At 41.3% G+C, this 20,409-nt stretch overlaps 2 protein-coding genes across 4 annotated transcripts in view; one reads left to right on the top strand and one right to left on the bottom strand.

The window, feature by feature from the left end:
- The first annotated feature begins 810 nt into the window (after positions 1–810).
- Positions 811–9,648, top strand: LOC122970681 (ATP-dependent RNA helicase DHX8-like). Its single transcript, XM_044336842.1, has 23 exons — positions 811–1,007; positions 1,112–1,197; positions 1,290–1,356; positions 1,453–1,544; positions 2,088–2,194; positions 2,324–2,653; positions 2,877–3,021; positions 3,293–3,484; positions 3,582–3,669; positions 3,755–3,852; positions 4,352–4,499; positions 5,042–5,223; positions 5,399–5,593; positions 5,978–6,163; positions 6,282–6,492; positions 6,615–6,796; positions 6,973–7,113; positions 7,233–7,388; positions 7,660–7,797; positions 7,918–8,046; positions 8,196–8,392; positions 8,719–8,898; positions 9,121–9,648. The coding sequence occupies exons 1-23, from the start codon at positions 905–907 to the stop codon at positions 9,338–9,340; spliced, it is 3,573 nt and encodes a 1,190-aa protein (XP_044192777.1). The 5' UTR covers positions 811–904; the 3' UTR covers positions 9,341–9,648.
- A 509-nt stretch (positions 9,649–10,157) lies between these two features.
- etv4 (ETS variant transcription factor 4) overlaps positions 10,158–20,409 on the bottom strand; it is a 31,716-nt gene continuing 21,464 nt past the window's right edge. For all 3 annotated transcript variants that reach the window (XM_044336844.1, XM_044336843.1, XM_044336845.1), the window contains 7 exons: positions 19,841–20,023; positions 19,110–19,534; positions 15,973–16,041; positions 15,187–15,234; positions 13,856–14,028; positions 11,693–11,794; positions 10,158–10,667 (listed from right to left, as the gene is read on the bottom strand). In XM_044336844.1, the coding sequence (XP_044192779.1) occupies positions 10,440–10,667; positions 11,693–11,794; positions 13,856–14,028; positions 15,187–15,234; positions 15,973–16,041; positions 19,110–19,534; positions 19,841–20,023 (1,228 nt within the window). In that variant the 3' untranslated portion in view covers positions 10,158–10,439. The remainder of the gene's footprint in view (positions 10,668–11,692; positions 11,795–13,855; positions 14,029–15,186; positions 15,235–15,972; positions 16,042–19,109; positions 19,535–19,840; positions 20,024–20,409) is intronic.

The following is a 20,409-nucleotide window of genomic DNA, read 5'->3' as shown; positions in this document are numbered from 1 at the left end:
TTGGATTATACATACACAACTCACACTGAAGTCAAGTACAAAATTGTGCAAAACTTCACTCTGTCCAGATATACCTATACTTTATCTTTAGTCAGGTGGAAGAGGAAGCTATCTAGTATCTAGCAGTTAGACATTTGAAATATAAAAGTGTGTTTTAAGGATTTTCTGGAGGTAATTCTACTTATTTGGTGGAAAACCATATCTGACACATGATTATTCCAAGTTGAATATTTATATGTATCTTAAAATATGTCTGGAAGGGGATCTTTAAATCAAAATAGCAATACACCAATGTGAAAATATTGTTACAATTTAAGAGCCTGCATTCAGAAGTTTAGTTATGTAAGTTATGGAAGTGTTATCAGGTAAATGTACTTTAGATATCAAAAGAAAGGGACAAATGACTCTTTGTGTTAGTATATTACTGGATTGATATCACTGATGCATTTCAATGCTGCAGCTGGTCGAGATGGAGCTAAAGTAAACTATTTCATACATTACTTGGTAGTTAAATCTGGTTTTGCATGAAAAAATAATTTACAAGTTAACTATAATGACTACAGCTATCATATAAATGTAGTGGAGTAAAAAGCATTTGCTTCTGAAATGGAGTAGAGGATAGAAGACAATTAACAAATGAACATGAATGAAGTACATCCAAATTTTACTTAAGTACAGTACTTACAGTAAAAGTTTAAATGTGGTCTTACTTCATTTAACACCCATTCAAATGTAAATACCGTGTATTACAGTACTGTTAATTATTCTTCTGGCCGGCGGGGGGCAGCAGCACTGAAGCATTTCGATGACGCTCAAATTAAAGAAGGAGAAGAAGAAGAAGAAGCAAAACAAACAGGAGGAATGGCCCTTAATTGTATATAGATTTATATATAGTCAATGAAAAATGGCATCTTCAGACGAAATAAAACGTCTTGAATATTTATCCTTGGTGTCCAAGGTGTGCACGGAGTTGGAAAATCATCTGGGAATTAGCGAAAAAGATCTGGGTAACGTACGACACATGCTAACACTTAACAGGTAACGTTATAGTAACGTTAATGTGACTAAATTAGCATGTGTAGCTAAACACCAGTTGCTTTTTTTTTTGCAGCTGAATTTATTATCAGCCTGGCTGAAATACACCCGACATTTGAGGAGTTTAAAGCCGCCCTGACAGAAAATGGAGCAGATTTTACAGTATGTGTTTAACAAAAACCAACACCCCAATGTTTGTTTTCTGCTTATATGCCATTGTGTTTTATCTCTAAGCTCATATTTGTTGTTTTCAGGATACTCTCATTGGTAATTTACTCAGACTTATTCATACTATGCGACCATCACCGTCTACAAGTAAAGGTACAGAGAGTTTTTATATGTTTTATATAATAATACTGTATGTTTTGCAGCTGTAGCCCTACTGTTAAATCATTTCTTCTCTGTGGTTTGTGACAGCACCCCAGCCAGAGGTTAAACCAAAGAGTGAGAAGGATAAGCTGAAAGAGAAATATCCTGCTTTATGTAAACCAGATGATGCTGTGTGGAGGGTAAGACACTTTCCTCGAAGAGCTTTCTTCTCTCGTTTTTAATTACATCTTTGCATCTTCTGGTAAACCTCTAAAATAAAATACGACTCTTGGTCTGTAGGAGAATCAGTAATGGCTTGAATAAATAACTGACCTTGTTGATAAAGTTCAGAGGCAACTAGTTTTGCAGTGTTTATAGAGTTATGGAGCTGTTTAAAGTTTCAATGATTAGTCGATTAATCGATTTCTTATCAACTATTAAATTAATCACCAGCTATTTTGATTACCGCTTAATGTTTTTGAGTCATTTTTTATGAAAAAAATGTCCAAACTCTTTGATTCTAGATTCTCAAATGTGAATATTTTCTGGTTTCTTAAGTCTTCTTTGACAGTAAACTGAATATCTTAAGGTTGTGAGCTCTTGGTTGGGACAAAACAAGACATTTGAGGATGTCATCTTTAACCAATTGATTAATTGAGAAACTAGACAGATTAATTCATAATGAAAAAAATCATTAGTTGCAGTCCTGGAGCTGCTGCCATTAATTATTACCTCTCCATCAGATTCCACCTCACCACACGGATAAAGATGATGAGCAGGTTGCTGCAGAAGCCATGAAGGAGTTGGAGATGCTTATGCCTAACGTGTCTGGGACAAGTTCTGATTACAGGTAATTAAAATCATTTCTGTCCCAAAAGTGGATACCTGCCATGTGGATTTTTAACAGCTGCTACACTAAATTGAAAATCATGAACATTAATACATAAATAGACATACCTTTTTCTCATATTTTCCTCAGGCCAGGCAGGAATTTGCACAGCGACAGAAGTCGAGACACAGACAGAGAGAGCGGACGTCAGCGAAGTCGTTCACGCTCCAGATCGAGAGAACGTGATGGAGAAACAAACCACAAGCGCAGGAGGAAACGGGCGTCTCGTTGGAGCGACCGACCTCCGAGCCCACCCAGAGACAACGACAACAACAACAAAGAGGACAGAGACTCAGACTGCTGCCATGATAGACTTGTAGATCGGCCGCTGTCAGACCAGCCTGTTGTTGGCACCGTCTACAATGGCAAAATCAGTAGTATTATGCAGTTTGGCTGTTTTGTGCAGCTAGAGGGCCTCAGGTTGGTAAACTACATTTTTACAGCCAGTGAGCTTTTTTTTTTAAGTTATAATCCTAAAGAAACATGTGCTCACTTTGATAAACAAAACAAATGCATCCCCTTTCTGACATGTTGCATTCAGGTTTGTTTTTTCCAGTGTATGACTATAATTTTTTACTTTAGTGTTTTGGACGTGATCCTTCTGTAAAACCTGTTGTGTATATAACCACGTTCTTCTCTGCAGAAAGCGCTGGGAGGGCCTGGTGCACATCTCAGAGTTGCGCAAAGAAGGACGTATAGCAAATGTGGCCGATGTCGTCACCAAAGGCCAAAAGGTGAAGGTCAAAGTGCTGTCGTTCACTGGAACCAAGGCCAGCCTCAGCATGAAGGTGAGACAAGTGTAGAAATTTGTTTTATCTTTTGTTCCCCAGCCGCTTAAAAACTAACCAGGTGATTTAAAAAAAGAAGGACATGACACTTACCCACGCTGCAAAATATTTTACTTACAAAATTGATGGTTCTCAGTTATTTAATGTATTGTTTCCATTTTTCAGACAATCATGGGATACTGTAGTACTTTTTGTGAAGCAGTAAAAACCCAAACCAGCTGGTAACATTAGTTGTGTTTAAAAATTGCAAAAACACCTTTCATGTTGCCAGGATGTAGACCAGGAGACAGGGGAGGACCTGAACCCCAACAGAAGGAGGAACCTGGACACTGGAGTTGGAGACGAAGCCATGAGGAACCCCGACCGCCCCGTTGAAGCGAGCGTGCTGGAAATGGAGGAAAACTCAACGGAGCGCAAAAGGCTCGCCAAGATAACAGACCTTGAGAAATGGGAGATAAAACAGGTATTCATCAAACACAAAACTGAATCTTTAGGGGTTCCTCAGGGGTGAAATCTTCATAAATCATCCAACAACAAGCAACATTTTCCCCCCAATTCAGATGATCGCTGCCAATGTACTTCCTAAGGAAGAGTTCCCAGAATTTGACGAGGAAACGGGGATCCTTCCCAACATAGATGATGATGAAGGTAAAATCCTATTTTTTGTTCTTAATTTTTTTTTTTTTCAAATTTAAAATAACACTGCATAATAATGTCTCTGTTCTGTCAACAGATGAGGAAATAGAGGTTGATCTGGTTGAAGAGGAACCACCATTCCTGAAAGGACAGACTAAGTGGACCATGAACATGAGCCCAGTTAAAATAGTAAAGGTATGTATCACTGCTCCAGAATGTTTCTCTGGTGCATAAATCAGTGCAGATCGATCTGAACAGGTAAAGAAAGTAAGAGATGCTACGTTTCTGTTTCCTGTGTGTGATTTGACAACGGCAATGACACTCAGAGCAGCGTAGAAAAGAAAAAGAAACTGCATATGTAAGACTCATTACCTGGAGTATCAGAGGCAGCCATTGCTTTTCTTGCCTGCAGAGGGTGCACAATACTGCTGCTTTTCTTGCCAGTTGTTGCCATAGGTCTGACTGAGCCTGGAGGCATGAAACTCCTGGAACTGCAGCTCTGCAGTGTGATGATATTGGCCTGGTTTGGCTGTGGAAAGTGTGCATCATTGTTAATCTTCATTTACTGTAAAAGTAGATTGTATCACCAGAAGTACATACAGGAATCTGTATGTTTACTGATGCTGTCTGACAACATATTTTCTACCTGATTCTCTGTCCTGCCGGTGTTTGATGTTTTCATTTTGTCCGTTAGAATCCAGACGGCTCTCTTTCCCAAGCAGCCATGATGCAGAGCGCTTTGGCAAAGGAGAGGCGAGAGATAAAGCAGGCGGTCCGTGCAGCAGAGATGGACTCCATCCCTACTGGTCTCAACAAGCACTGGATCGACCCTATGCCTGACTGTAAGCACCTGGACTACACGTTTGTAATATCCCATCCAACAATTTATAAATCTGTCAGTGTGATATCTTTCTGTAATATTCAAGCATCAGTAGAACAAACTTGAATCTTTTTTTTTGGCACAAATACAACTTTCAAACGGAAGCTAATTAAAAAGACAAAAACGATCTCTGTTGTGTGGAAGAGATTTCAAATTTAGAAAATAACATTTTGACATCTGTCTTGTGCCAGGCCTATTACACTATTACACTGTAACCCGGCCACGGCTGGAGATGGTTATCTGGCTTCAGTATGAGTTTACACTGGCACACAGAGACATACACACTGTGTCTTCCGTGGCTTGAGGGGGTATCGGAGGCTTTACAAGTTTCCTTCCAGCTGGTCACTACCTCTGACTCATAGTTTAATACAAAAAGATCTTGTTGGGAAGTTCATTATCGTGGCCTTTCATCTTAATTAATCAAAATAGAAGACTGCAGGAGGTCGGGATGGATCTTGCCCGGAACTTTACGTTGACCCATATCACTGCTCCTCTCCCGCACAGATGATGGAAGACAGATCGCTGCCAACATGAGAGGCATCGGCGCTATGCCTATTGATCTTCCAGAGTGGAAAAGATACGCCTTCGGAGGGAACCAGGTGTCGTATGGCAAGAAGACAGAACTTTCAATCCTGCAGCAGAGAGAGAGCCTGCCTATTTTTAAACTCAAGGAACAGCTCATTCAGGTACGAGCAGTGGTGAGATGACTTTCAGGGTGTAAGTGATACCGAGTTATTAGACATAAAGTAGGAAGTTATAGGAGGACTGAATGAGAAAGGGGAGCTGACTTTTGAAAGATGTCTCAAAGGCCCTTAAGGAATGCACTTTCATAGCTCAACAGTTCATTCTTTCTCTTTACAGGCTGTCCACGATAATCAGATCTTGATTGTAGTTGGAGAAACTGGTTCCGGTAAGACCACGCAGATCACCCAGTACCTGGCAGAGGCGGGTTACACCGCCCGGGGGAAGATTGGTTGTACCCAGCCCCGTCGTGTGGCTGCCATGTCAGTGGCTAAGAGAGTCTCTGAGGAGTACGGTTGCCGTCTAGGCCAAGAGGTAATTGATGTACATTCATGCTAATAATACAGCTTTTCTCATTATTGTAGCATTTGATTGTTCAATGTAAGCATTTAAGTTTTAAAACCTCCAAAAAAAACTGTAGACGAGAGTTAAAAATTCATGAAATCTTGTTCACTGTGAACACAAAACAGGGGAAATGGTTGGAATATTTCATCAATCTACTAGTTAAAGACTGCTCAAAATCAACTATACTGTCAGACTGTGTTCTTAATATTAATCAACGCCATAATAATAATTCCACTTTCACACCAATAATGATTCATAACTAAGCTGGGGTTGGTTTAGGGCCTTTTTCATTGTTAAATACATAACCTCCAATTTGTCAGTAACTATAATTATGTTCTTCCTTGTTACTTTCAGGTGGGTTACACCATTCGTTTTGAGGACTGCACCAGTACAGAGACGGTAATCAAGTACATGACCCATGGTATGCTGCAGAGGGAGTGTCTGATAGACCCAGACATGAGTCTATATTCCCTCATCATGCTAGACGAGGCCCATGAGAGAACAATCCACACCGATGTGCTGTTCGGCCTGCTCAAGAAGGTATTTCTCCTTCTAAAAACCATCCATGATTTAAAAAAATATAGTAAATGACTTAGATACATGCCAAAATACTGTATATAATTATCTCATGTACGTGTGCCTGCTCTGTCTTTCTTAGACGATACAGAAACGCAAAGACATGAAGCTGATAGTGTCCTCAGCGACACTGGATGCTGTCAAGTTCTCCCAGTATTTCTTTGAAGCTCCCATCTTCACCATCCCAGGAAGAACTTTCCCAGTGGAGATCCTCTACACCAAAGAGCCTGAGACAGACTACCTGGATGCCAGTCTCATCACTGTTATGCAGATCCATCTGTCTGAGCCTCCAGGTACGGTTGCTTCAAAAAGAGGATTCACTAAACCAGTGATGAATATTGTAAGATACTTTATATATGTTTATACATCTTTTAATGATCCTTTATGTTAAAAAATGTTCCCGTCCTTTCTCCAGGTGACATCCTGGTGTTTCTGACCGGACAGGAAGAGATCGACACCGCTTGTGAGATCCTGTATGAGCGAATGAAGTCACTGGGGCCTGATGTTCCTGAACTGATTATTCTGCCCGTCTATTCTGCCCTGCCCAGTGAGATGCAGACACGGATATTTGACCCTGCACCTCCAGGCAGCAGAAAGGTAATAGACTGCACTGGTGACTACTGCTTATCATACAACTATCTTTTCTTTAAATAGAATTTGAATGTAGTCACCTTTTGATGACTTTATGTTTAGTCCAAAAGCTCAGAGTCATACACCATAAAATGAATATATGTTTATATTCTCGCATTTTTGTTTCTTTTGCTCACTACCAGGTCATCATTGCCACAAACATTGCTGAGACGTCTCTGACTATTGATGGAATATACTACGTGGTGGATCCAGGCTTTGTTAAGCAGATTGTTTATAACTCCAAGACTGGCATTGATCAGCTTGTGGTGACTCCCATATCACAGGTTAGACATTTTAAAACATCCTTATTAATCGTTTTACATGTGTCCCCTTCTTTAATCATTCGATAGATGAACATCTTTTTCCATGATAGTCCTTTAAAAACTCCTCACTCTCGTTTCAGGCTCAGGCCAAGCAGAGAGCAGGTCGAGCCGGCAGAACAGGCCCAGGGAAGTGTTACAGGCTCTACACGGAGAGAGCTTACAGAGACGAGATGCTCGTATCCAACGTACCTGAGATCCAGAGAACCAACTTGGCCAGCACTGTGCTGTCTCTGAAGGTAATGTAGTAGTTTCATGTTTTGCTAACACTTCCATGGATCAATCTCCATCTGTCAAACTGCTTTTTGGGGTTTTGATAGACGTTGGATAAATGATACATACAGTATGACAGTAAGTACTACTACAATGCAGGCTGCTCAATCCCTCTCCTGGAAATCTATCACAAGACATTTTAATTCAAACACTCTTTATTGTTGTGCAGTTATTAAAGAATGTAGTGCTTCTATTTTTGTAATTGTAATTTCTCTGGTGCTCTCCTTGCCTCCCCAGGCCATGGGTATTAATGACCTCCTGGCATTTGACTTCATGGACGCTCCTCCGATGGAGACTCTGATCACAGCCATGGAGCAACTCTACACTCTTGGAGCGTTGGATGATGAAGGCTTACTAACACGGCTGGGTAGAAGGGTGAGGAGACTAGAAAAATTCCTGCTTCCATTGCTCTCAAATGTCATATCTGGAATAGGGTTGTTTCCCAATTTATAAAGTTGGTCTACAGTTTGATTAATATCTGCCTTTATTGTTCAGATGGCTGAGTTCCCTCTGGAGCCGATGCTGTGTAAGATGTTGATCATGTCCGTCCATCTGGGCTGCAGTGAAGAGATGCTCACCATCGTGTCCATGTTGTCTGTTCAGAACATCTTTTACAGACCAAAGGTATGTGGCTTTGCATCACAAAAGTCATGCTGACCACATTATAACGATGCACAGAAGTCCATAAGCTCCCATTATAAAATGCAACAACATGATAAAACTTAACATGTATTGTATCAGAACAAAACAAAATTCAATCCTTCCATTTGCAGGACAAACAGGCCCAGGCTGACCAGAGAAAGGCAAAGTTCTTCCAGCTCGAAGGAGACCATCTTACGCTACTGGCTGTCTACAACTCCTGGAAGAACAACAAGTTCTCCAACCCCTGGTGTTTTGAGAACTTCATCCAGGCTCGCTCCTTAAAGAGAGCTCAGGACATCCGCAAGCAGATGCTGAGCATCATGGACAGGTAATCCACGTATTAAATTCAACTGTGATTTGATTAAATTTCCCCCTGTGTGAAACTGAGAAAATGAAACCGTATGCTACTGATAGAGTAAACAAAGGCCATACTTTATTTTTTTAATGTGTAAGCAGAAGCTTAGCAGTGTAAGTGATACATAAAAAATATACAGCAATGTACTTGAATCCATGGCAGGTTAGGGGAAAAAAAATCACCTTTCACCTTTCATCGAACAGTCTTATGAAAAAAAATATAATATGGGTTCAGATAACAGATAATACAGATGCAGATTTTCACTGCAGTGTACAAATATTAAGTATTATATTCCTCAGGCACAAGTTGGACGTGGTATCTTGCGGGACAGCTACAATGCGGGTCCAGAAAGCTATTTGCAGCGGTTTCTTCAGGAACGCTGCCAGAAAGCACCCTCAGGATGGTTACCGTACCCTGATTGACCAGCAGGTGGTGTACCTCCACCCCTCCAGCACTCTCTTTAACCGCCAGCCAGAATGGTGAGTCCTCAATGCACACTGCAGGGCTGATCTGATGAATAGTCTCATCTGACATTGTGTCCAGGTGGCTTTGGTCTGTCTTTGGCTCTAAATCATTGACTGTCACTACCCAACAAGTGGCAACTATCCTCACAATCAAGTAGGATCAATACAATTTAAGTGATTATATTGTATTGATGTCATTATTCTGTATTTTTGTCTTCGATATTGTATCTTCTGCAGGCTTGTGTACCACGAGTTGGTGCTGACCACCAAGGAGTACATGCGGGAGGTGACCACCATCGACCCTCGCTGGCTGGTGGAGTTCGCTCCGGCTTTCTACAGAGTGGGTGACCCTACGCGCCTCAGTCGGCAGAAGAGGCAGCAGAAACTGGAACCTCTTTACAACCGTTACGAGGAACCCAACGCGTGGAGAATCTCCCGCGCGTTCAGGCGACGGTGAAGATCTCCTGTGCTTCATGCTCATACATGGTGGACTGTGTTGTGCATTCTGAATCAGCTAATGGCTGAAAAAGACACTTTAGTTCCATATTTCTATTTCACTTTGTTAAACCCAGACCTTTGACTGTACAAGTGGTGATTAAACTTTAATTGTTAAGTCTTAACTCAGTTCAGTAACACTTATTTTGTCAGCTATGTCATAACCAGTATGAGGTGTTAATGAGAGCTGGTCAACATTTCCTATATTGTATTTTTTAGAAAAAAAATAAAAAGGTGATTTCAATTTTTTTTAAATTCACTGCAGATGAACACTGGATGCACTTTTATTTGCTGCTTCGTCTTAATTATCCATTGTCTTGTTTGCATGGATAAATACACAGTATTTAATCAGTGTGTGAGTAAGGTGTTGGAAAGGGTTGAAATGTTGTTTCATTTGACATTTGTATTCTTCAAAGTTTGATGAGAAGATTGATAAATATTTAGCTACCGCTAGCAGCTGGTTAGCTAAGCATAGCACTGCTTAGCATAGCTAAGCAAGACTGGAAAAAACGGGGAAACAAATAGCTTGGCTCTGTCAAATAATAACATAATCCACCTTTTACCTCCTGCCTTCAAGCTCACTGATGAACATGTTGTACCTGGTTTGTTTAATCTTTAAAAAAAAGATGATTATGATCAGTTGCATGACCTACATCAGTCACAAAAATGGTAAAAAGCAGATAAGTTAAAAAACACTACGAATCTGTCATGAACCATAAAACATCACATGCGATGGACTACAAAAACACAGGAAAGAATAGTCTAGACTTCATGTTGGGTATTATTATGGGTATTTATTAAGCAATCTCTTCAACCACAGTCATGTTTATGGATTGAGTAGGCCTCAGATGTGAGAGGAATGCAGCTCTTAAAAACAAAACAAAAAAAAAATCCCTAATGAGATTAATTTAAAACAAAAACACCATAGCCTTATATACAAGTGGATGGGGTGGGCATGTGCAAGAGGTGCGTGGGGACTTGGGGGGGGGGGGGGGTGTGTATGATGATGGGTTGGTATAACAGGAAGATTTCTGAGGGTGGGGGAAGGATGGGGACTGGCTTTAGTACATGTAGCCTTTGGAGTAGGGCTGGGGGCCCATGTTTTGGGGGGCTTGTTCTGTGGTGTAGGGCACTCCCTCATCCAGGTGGGACAGGGGCACTGTGTCCTCCTCGTTGACATAGCGCTCAAACTCGGCCTTCAGGCTGGGCCGCTGATTGTCGGGGAAGGCCAGGGAGATGAGGGCCTCGGGCTCACAGACAAACTTGTAAACATAGCGCTCCCCTGCCACCTGCGGAGAGAGGAAATGGCTTGAGTCATATAAGAATGTACGTTTAAAAAACACACCCTCAACTTCTTTTTTTTTTTTCCCCAGGTGTGCAGTTGTTTATTTAAGTCATACAGGCGCACAGATCTTACGATCTGTCTTTGCCTGGCCCTAGTCTTATCTTATTTCTCCCTGTTTAGATTTCATCCAGTAAATGATCAGATCTGCGTCACAAAAGTGCAGCGGATGCAGTGACCTAATTATCAACTGACGTATATGACTCAGTTGTGATTGGTAGGGATTTAGTGGGATTGAGTAGCATTTAATTTGACTAATATACAGCATGTCATTAGGCACAATATGTAACTATGATCACTGCAACCTAGTTTTGCTTATTTCACTCTGATCATTCTAAATGTGTGTAATTATTATATATTGATATCGGTGATGCTGTATATTACAAAAGGAACTGGTAAGTAAACTAATGGCTTTATTAATACTTAATATATCATTAAATAATGCTTCATAGATCATTTAAAGCATTCATAAGAGTTTTTGGGCTGGCAGGCTGATATTTATCCTCCTCAAGCATAGTTTTGTTGGTCTTTTTAGCTAGCTCTTTGATTCATGAGGACGACTCCTCTAATGGACAGTTAGCCCATTCATTCTGGGAGAGAGCTGCAGTGCATCTGGACTACAGTCCATATATTAACAACTTACTAACATTTGCAACTGCAGACTTGATGAATTATTTTAAAAGCCCTAATGTTGCATGCTAGAGGAAGATAAACACCATCCCAAAAGCTGTTCTTATTAATGGCTTCTAACTGATCTGTAAAGCATTAGAAAATGACTAAAAGCCATTAGTTACAACTTATAAACCTTTTATAAAGGGTGGTACCATAAAGTGAAACGTGTTGAAGTTACCTTACTATGAATACATATGAAAGGAAACTTAGGCAAACATCAGGTTTAAAGGACTGTAATTTCTGGGTGTTTTAAAGTCCAAATTCTCAGAGCTTGCAATATAAATAGGGTGTGTTTTGTACCTTCTGCATGATTCCCTTCTCGTAGTAATAGCGCAGAGAGCGACTGAGCTTGTCATAGTTCATGGCTGGACGGTTCTTCTGCATGCCCCACAGCCTGGCAACCTGAGGAGAGGGAGAACAAGGAGGCAGGGGGAAGGGGAGAAGACGGGAGAAACGGCTGTGGTTACTTTTCTGATATAGTTCAGCTTCGGTGAGGTTCATTCAAAGGTGAGAGGTTCCTTGCATGCGTTAGAAGGGCTTAAGAATATAGCCTTCCTCAAATGACACGTCAACATATGAAAATTGTTTGTGTCAGCATTTTTTTTTCTCCCCAGAGTTCATATTCCAAAAATCATAATCAGACACAGTTGGGGTTATTTTCACACTGTGACCACTAGGGGTCCTCGGTGACAAGTCAAAAGTCCTCTCTGCTGTTCAACTCAACAGCGTCAACATGCCAAGACCAGAGCCAGTCCCCACATGTGGATTCACTTCCTTTTTATGTAACCCATTACCACTTGAATGCAACCAGAGTCCCACAGTGTTCGCAGTGAAATAGGAGTCATGGCTGGTTGTCAGAGGCAGGCCATGAAATACAGTCCCAACCTAAAATTGAACTCCCAGCTGATGAGGGACCACTAACTCTAATAGAAAATTAGTATCTCACAACCCCACACAGTCAAAGAGGAAGTAGATCAAATCATTTTGTAACTGTGAACGCACATTATGTTGACAAACACCATCTCACATATTGAGGAAACTGTAAAGCTGGGGGAGGAGAGGGAGAGACGCTGAGATTCATGACTCAGGAAGAGACAGGTTGTATCCCACAGTGGCCATCCAGCCAGCAGCCCTGTTTGATCTCTGAGTGTGCTCTCAGCCCTAATTGCTCTTGTAAAACTCTTACCCCATTCATTTTTAATGTACAGTAAAAAGATAATGGAAAACACAGTACAGGCCTATCCATATTAGGACTCACCTAAATGGACGCCGTCTGATGCATCCAGTCAAATTGCACAGTCTTAAACATCGCGAAAATGTCTCGACTACAGAAATGCGAGGAGGTGAGAGAGAACAGGGTGTGTTGGAGGATTCTGCGATAGCGCTTGTCCTTCATTTATCAATCCACCGTTCCATGTGTTGAATAATGAATGGGGGACTAATGGAAGATGGATCAGAGAATAGACCTATAAGGGAAAGTGGCCAAATCTCACTTCTAATCACTCTAATCTGCATAGCGCTAACAAATTCATTCCGAGAATAACTCCTGTGCTCTTCTTATCAGATTTATATTAACATCATGATCTCTATCAACACTTCACTATCTGTGGAGAAGGCCATACAGTCCTATGAGCTAAAAATAATGCTGGTGCACTTTAAATGGTACAGCTCTTTAATCCAAACATTTAAAGTGATATCACTGAAGTTTTCATTGAAAGAGGTCCATTTTTTTTTTGCTGTAAACACCTTCTTCCACCATCATAAGTAGAGCTGCAATTAATGATTAGTGTTTTCAGCCCACAACTCAAAGATATTCAGTTTATTATCATACAACACTAAATAAACCAGAAAATATTCACATTTGAGAAGTTGGAATGAGAGAATTTAGATATTTTTTCTTAAAAAATTACACATAACAACTAATCTATTAATCGACTAATTGTTGCAGCTCTAATTATAAACCTTAACCACAACACATGTTGTAAGATGATGTACCATTAATGGCTGCTGGATGGTTGCTCCAAAAGAAATCTCAAACTGTATTGAATTTAATTCAGAAAGTCTGAGTTTCTCAATACTCAAATGCAAATTCAGTATTTTTCCCCACATGAAATTTTGGTCTCAAAATTAAAAAATCTTAAAGAGAGGTACTGTACAGTATTTGTTAGTGACCTTGGCCTTTCACACTGGATTTGAGGCTCCAGTGATACCAACTGTGTTTTATATTGTGCTCAATAAACCCAAATTCAAGCTTTAACATATTCCTTTAGAGATCTAATAATATGTCACAGCCTCTACATCAGCGTTGTCTACAGTCTATCTATGGTCATTATTTATTACTCATGATACAGCGAAGGATCTGCTTTTTTAATTCTGTTGTTTGGAGACACAATTATTCTCTGTCCAAAGGGGGGAAAAAGACACTTATTGATTAAAAGTAAGACAGATTCAGATGTGAAGTACCTCTTCGGGTTCAATGAGTTTGAATTCCATGCCGCGGCCAGTCCAGGCGATGAAGTGGGCATTGCCCGGGTCGTCCAGCAGGGCCACCAGGAACTGCCAGAGCTGCAAAGAGCCACGGCGCTGGTAAGGTGTGCCCTCGCGAAAAACACCACCCCCTTCCTGCTTCACCTCACCTGAACGAGAAGCAGAGAGACTGGAGGTCAGTGTGTTCATGGGCTGTGTTCACATACGGCTGTTTTTGTATTACAATTGGACCGAGAGTCACTGAATCCTACAAGCTTATGATGCAATTCAAACATTTTTGTAGCTTCAGTTGCGCTGTGCTTTCTCCACCAGCTATGTTGGTGACATTTGATACATTTTCGTCACAATCTGCAACCGTGCGTAAAGATTCAATCAATAAATTAGGCTCTAATGGTTTTTATATTGCATGTACAAACAAGGAAAGTTTGACTAATAACAGCTGGGGCCAGTACATCAGCAAGTCATCTAATCTTGATGTTTCATGTTTGCATACTGACGCAAACTGAATCAAATGCCTATTAACAACAGCCTATCAAATTGACCACTAAAAAGGCAACAGTGGGTTGAGTTGAGACAGAAATAGGAACATTTTGAGAAGAATTTTAGAAAACTAAGTCCTAAAAAAGAAATATAGATTCAAAGCACAGATATTAAAACAAGAACTGGAGGAGAGGAATTTTGAGAGGAATTTTAGAAGACTAAGTCCTAAAAAAGAAAGGTATTTTAGGTATATTAAAACAAAAACAGGATTTATACTACTTGGGATAGAAATAAAAAAAATTTAAAAAAAACTACCATAACAGGTGAGGCAATATAGGTAAATGGACACAGATTCGTGTTTGCCTGTGGTTGTTTACTGGTTATTGGATATGTTGTACACAAGTGTGGGAACATGAGAAGCTCAGCTAAGTTACTGGTGTTGTCTCTTGGAGAAGTTGCACACTTCACTGGTTCAACCAGTGCTGACACCCTCGGGCTCTCCACTCAATCTCCTTTAAAGTCAATCACTGACACCAACAACACCATGGGAAACTGTTTGTCTCTGTTCTGACTGTGACAGAGGAGCCCTGCATCGTGTGCACGGAGAAACCAAAACCCACTAAGTAAGATTCTGAGTACGCAAAAGATCCATGTACCTCTTACACAAGGAACTCTGACGTCTATGATTGGAGTGGGTGGCTGTATGGCTTGTGTTTCTCTCTTTTACTTGCTGTCATTTAACTAAAACCTATCCCACTGAACTGTGCTGTGTGTGTGTGTGTGTGTGTGTGGGTGTGTGAGAATGCAGAATGATTTTAGCTACTCACCTTCGAACTTCTCGGGAACCACACGTGAGTCATTTTCAAACAGATAGCCTGCAAGACAAGGGGAAGATTGTGTTCGAATTTTAAGGGGTCTTGATCTCAGAGCACTAGGTTGTTCATTTGGGATCTGTGCCAAGCTTTGAATGCCATCCCAACAAAATACAAGGATCTATTCACGCATGAATAACTTTAAGCCAATAAGTGTGTACTCCTCTTTTACAAAAGCAGACTAGAGCACTTCACTAACAAGGAGAGGATTTCATAGTAGAGACATTTGAAAGGGATTGGAACTTTGCTCCCAATTTCAGGGCCTGTTAGCTTATCCTATAGGCCTTTAAGAGTCATTCTGAGGGTCCTATACTCTGAGTGTAATTAGTGAATGAGAATTACAATTAGCCAAAATGGTGTAACAAACAATGGAAGTGAATGGGAGGATTGTTTTCCATTTCTGCCGGGGAAAATCGTGTGCTTTTTCCAGGAGTAATGTTTATTCAGGGATTCTTGAGGCAGGGGTGAGGCGAGAGCCTCTGCCAATGGAAACATAGACACACTGCTGGTTAGCCAATGGAAACACGGACACTCTACGCCGGTTAGCCAATGACCGCAGAGCTCCAGCCAGTGAAGGCTCAATGTAGATAAAGCGCTGGAGAAGGAGGAGATTGGACACATGCAACTGCAGTGTATTGACATTACTATGATTCCTACTGAGTTACAACTATGATTTGGCTTCTAAAGGGGGTAGAATAAGAAGATTTTCACAATTCAAACTGAAAATGCAAAACGGTTTACCTTCATTGCTGTGCTGGGGGTTTGGGTAGCCCTCATTGTGGTGGTACATAGAAGGACATCCAGGCACATCTGCAACAGAAACACAAATGGCCACTTGTCAAAATTTGTGTTTAATCCATCTGTTTTTCCATTCCCTGAAAAAAAATTTCCTAATTTACCCAAGAACAAAAAAATATTCTTTGACACTTTGCAGGAGCCAGAACTATGCATTATGTCAACCACCAATTTAAGTGGCAGAATGAACAAAGGCTCAATTGTTAAAGAAGAATCACTTTGTGTAAATCCGATCAGTGTGAGTGAGCCCAAACTTACTGCTTACTAAGCCAATATCAGCTTGAGAAAGTGGGTGTATTATATGGATATTTTGTGTGAGCACCCCGGACATTGCAAGGACAAACGCTACATTTATCATATCACTTCTCTTGTCTCTGGTGGTATTTTTAGGCTATGAGCAAGCACCTTCACCAGACCAGAAAAGTGTTACAGTATACAGTGTCTGCACTTTGTCTGGGCACATCATTGACTGACTCAAATAGCTAAATTTACCGAAATAGATTTTATATTCCTCCTCATAAACTTTCAAGCAAAAATTCTCTGCAAGTTGGGGCACTTGTAAAGAGCATTTAACGTGGTGTAATGAGCTCTGCAATCTGAAGGGTGTTGCTTAGGGTTTTGTGTTCCATTTCCTGTGACTGCTCTGTTCACCTTTGTGTGTGTGTTTATGTCTTTTATTTGGCTGTCTGTGCATACACAAAAGGTGTTCTACATGTGTTTGTTTGTTGGGTTATTATACTGTCTGTCACCTACACGAACGAGACGAGTGAGAGCATAAAAACTAAAAAGGTGCAGCTCTCTTGCCTCTGGCTCTGGCCATGACTCACTCCCAGGGAATGCAGCTGCAGCACTGTGATTGTGATAAGATGCCATTGGGGAAAATCAAACCCTCCATTCTGGGGCAGCAGCACTCGATCATACTGTAAATAATATGTCTGCCAGCAATGGCAGGCTCCCCCCAGGGAGTGATGGGTAGATTGGGTGTGAGTGCACCAGGGTTAATTGTGTACTGAGTGGCATGACCATTTGTGTCTTTCATGCGAAACAATAGCAGTGATTAAGTGATGGAATGCCAATTTGTATGTGAAACTTGGGAGTCTCATTCTCGAGCCTGCTCTTAAAATGAGACTGTACACTTGTGGCATTTGGCCGCCATTGTTCACATTGCAAAGATCAAAAGAAAACACTGGTGTTTTCTTTAATTGTTATTTACTTAACTTCTATTTTATGCTCCATTACCATTGTCCCATTACATGCCTGTGACAATCTTATTCGGGACAGGTTTTCTTTCAAATTTAAATGACAATAAATGGATTACATAAATCAACAGGAGCCAACTTGGCAGCGTTGCCTTCATAAACTGTATTACAGTAATACCTTTGATTTGGTAGCAGGGTACATCCATTCAAATTTCCTTTGACATAAAATATCCGCTTAAAGAAACTATTTTTACAGAGACATTTACAGACACTGTTTAATTTTTTAAGACTACCTGGAATCCCATGACTAATCCTGTTAAAATTTTACATTTCTATTTGTGCCCTCCACTTACATCATCTATTTCATACACAGTTATTGAGTAGCTTTGCACAAACCCCCTATTCTCCAGATTCAGTTAATTAGACAAAAGCATCTCCAGACTTTACCCTGCACTACCTGTATTGTGTAACTGTCTAGCTATGCAACAAAAGTATGATAATCTTTGATCTTTTAATGCTGTTCAGCCTCTGCAGTCGGTCAAACTCATATCAGAGATCACTTCTAAGGAAACCCCACCAATTTCAACTCCCTGCACCTCCCAGCAGTTATCCACAGAAAAACATCCTTTTGTACTTTTCCTCTTTCTTTCTCAAGGTTGTGCTGTGCCTTGTCAATGTTATCCACCCCCCTCCCTCCCCCATCAAAGGTGCAAGTGTAAAAACATGGTGGGTGAAAAGAATTAGGTTGCTTTTCCTTGGGTTTTTATTATGCATAAAGTATGCTGGTTTCAGCACTGGAAGGCATTCTTTGTAGCCATACACTGATGTGCATATAGGACCTGTAGGAATCTCAACAAAAGCTTTTCTACTTTAAGTCCTATAGCAGCTTTAATACCTGTGAATGAGGACACAATGTATGTGAAGTGTTATATTTCTCACTGCTTGTTTTTTTTTTTAATTCAGAGAGAGGCAAGTAGAAGAGCTGGTTTCCACTGGTAAAGCTTGTTGTTAAAGCGACTGAGCTGACTACCCCACCCCGTACCCCCCGTCACCCCCCACTCCTACCACTCCCTCCCCTCACCCAAAGCCCAGCCAGTGAGAGGTTCGGGTTACTGCGGCCACGCTCATTTTTCCATTATGAGTTCATCTGCCTGCAGAAAAAGGAAGCCGCTGGTGCAACCTGAAACCCCGGAGCACTCCACCAGGGACTCTAGTCTTTCCAGTGCCCTCCATTTTCTCAATGAAATTCCTCTACCTCTCTCTCTCACAGAGAACGGTGGAGGGAGGGAGTGGGGTAAGGAAGGAGGGAGGAGTGTAGCTGCAGCAGAAAAAAAAACAACTTTTTTTTTTTTCTTTTCTTTGCAAAGTGTCAGAGAGTTGAAAGGAGGAGTTTTGGAGGCAGGGAGGGAGTTGGGTAGGAGTCTAGATACAGTGAAGTTTGTTTGCCTTTTGGACATTTTGTTCTTGAGTTAGCTATGCACACTGGGGAGGGTTTGTCTTCAAAGGGGCTTTTTTTGAGGCAGATTAAAATGCAAAATAACTCTTAAGAAATTTTAGTGTAAATTCTCATGTACATACTGTATTTGCTACACTTTCCTCAATGCTAAAATGAGATATTTTTTTTTAACACAAATTAGGTTAAGCTGATGTTCAGTTGTCCATATTTCTCTGTGCTTTTCAAATACAACCCAAAAGATACACATTTGTACTGCTAGATCTTCAGTAACCGTGGGATATAATTGAATATTCTTCCATAGTGCTGAAACAGAGTGCAGCAGCATATTTCACTCACTTTGTATTAAAACTACCGTCTAATTGAAAAGTCATGACAAAACTGCCTTCTGCCTGCATCGCTTTTGACAACAGCTGTTCTGTATCACTCACCAGGTTCGTAGGTGTAGTCTGTGGGCTCCTGCTTGACCATCATGTGGGCTGGTGGGAACCTGTGTGGGTGCGGGTGTGAGTGTGGATGTGGGTGGGGGTGTGGGTGAGGTCCATGCACGTGCCCTTGTCCCGGTCCGGTCCCGTGCCCAGGCCCTGCCATGTGAGCCGCCCGCTCATACAACGGGTCCAGGTATTCTTGCTTAAAGCTCTGCTGCAGATAGGGCATGCAGGGGTCAGAGTGCTGCCGATGATAACCCCCAGCACCGCCGCCGCTGCCACCTCCACCCCCTGGCCCTCCGCCCCCGCCTCCACCGGCTCCACTGCTGCCATGTCCCGCTGGGGCAGATGGCATGCGCTGAAAGGCCTGCCCTGGTGGGGGGAACTGGGGGCACATGGGGTCTCCTGAAGGGCCCTGATACCTGGAACTGAGAAATGAGACAGAGCCGCTCATTTCAGGATCTCTTAGTCAATGCTATATGCAAATAATAATAATAATTTTATGTTTATACTGTTAGAGAGAGATCATTTTTGACACATGTTGCTAGATTATCTTCCAAATTACTGTAGATATTCCTGAAAGTATAACACAATGTTCCTGGTTGAAATGTTATCATGCTTAACACAGCCCCACTTTTTAATGTTCATAAAATATCTGCTCTTCAGGATAACAGTTAAATTATTTCCATATTTATAAAATATCATGTCATATCAAGACTTTTGTGGTGTGTCACCTGGTGTTGATGGGGTAACTGTTGCTAGGCAGTGGCTGAGAGGTGGCAGCAGGGTTCATGTAGCCAGCATCGGGCCGTCCGGCAGTGGCAGGTTTCGGGGAGTAATGCTGCTGCATGGGAGACATGGGTGTCCCTGGGCATGAGCTCTTGGCTCCTCCTGCAGCCCTTTTTTGCTCATAGGCACTGAAAAAACATGAACACACTCATGAGGACACCCATCCATGCATAAAAGCACATGTTACAACATGGCTGCGCTGGGGAGGGGCACTAGGTTTACTAGCTTTTTTCAGTCAATACAACAAACAGAGCTAATGGTTTTTTGTTGGGGTGGGGAGGGGGGCGTTAGTGGTCAATATGTGGTCAGTGTTAGCTGTGCTGACTTATGCATGCCAGCTGATCACTGCTGGGTTTTTCATCATGTTATTACTACCGTTGTACAGTGATAGCTGTTGTTACTGAGAGGAGTAAAATAAAGACGATATTGTCTCTTTTACTCTGCCCTTTGTAATGTTGGATGTCAGTAAATGTGCAGGGAGACAATAATTCAGCCCTAATTTAATTTGAACCAA

The sequence above is a fragment of the Thunnus albacares genome, chromosome 20, assembly GCF_914725855.1.
Source record: "Thunnus albacares chromosome 20, fThuAlb1.1, whole genome shotgun sequence".
In the NCBI taxonomy this organism is placed as follows: domain Eukaryota; kingdom Metazoa; phylum Chordata; class Actinopteri; order Scombriformes; family Scombridae; genus Thunnus; species Thunnus albacares.
This window is presented reverse-complemented; position numbering and strand designations above follow the sequence as displayed.

Excerpts from the sequence above, each read along its gene's own strand:
- LOC122970681 (XM_044336842.1), top strand. The coding sequence starts at position 905 with ATGGCATCTTCAGACGAAATAAAACGTCTTGAATATTTATCCTTGGTG. Across the intron at positions 7,114-7,232 it reads TGGTGACTCCCATATCACAG|GCTCAGGCCAAGCAGAGAGC; the intron begins GTTAGACATTTT and ends CTCTCGTTTCAG. Across the intron at positions 7,389-7,659 it reads GCACTGTGCTGTCTCTGAAG|GCCATGGGTATTAATGACCT; the intron begins GTAATGTAGTAG and ends TTGCCTCCCCAG.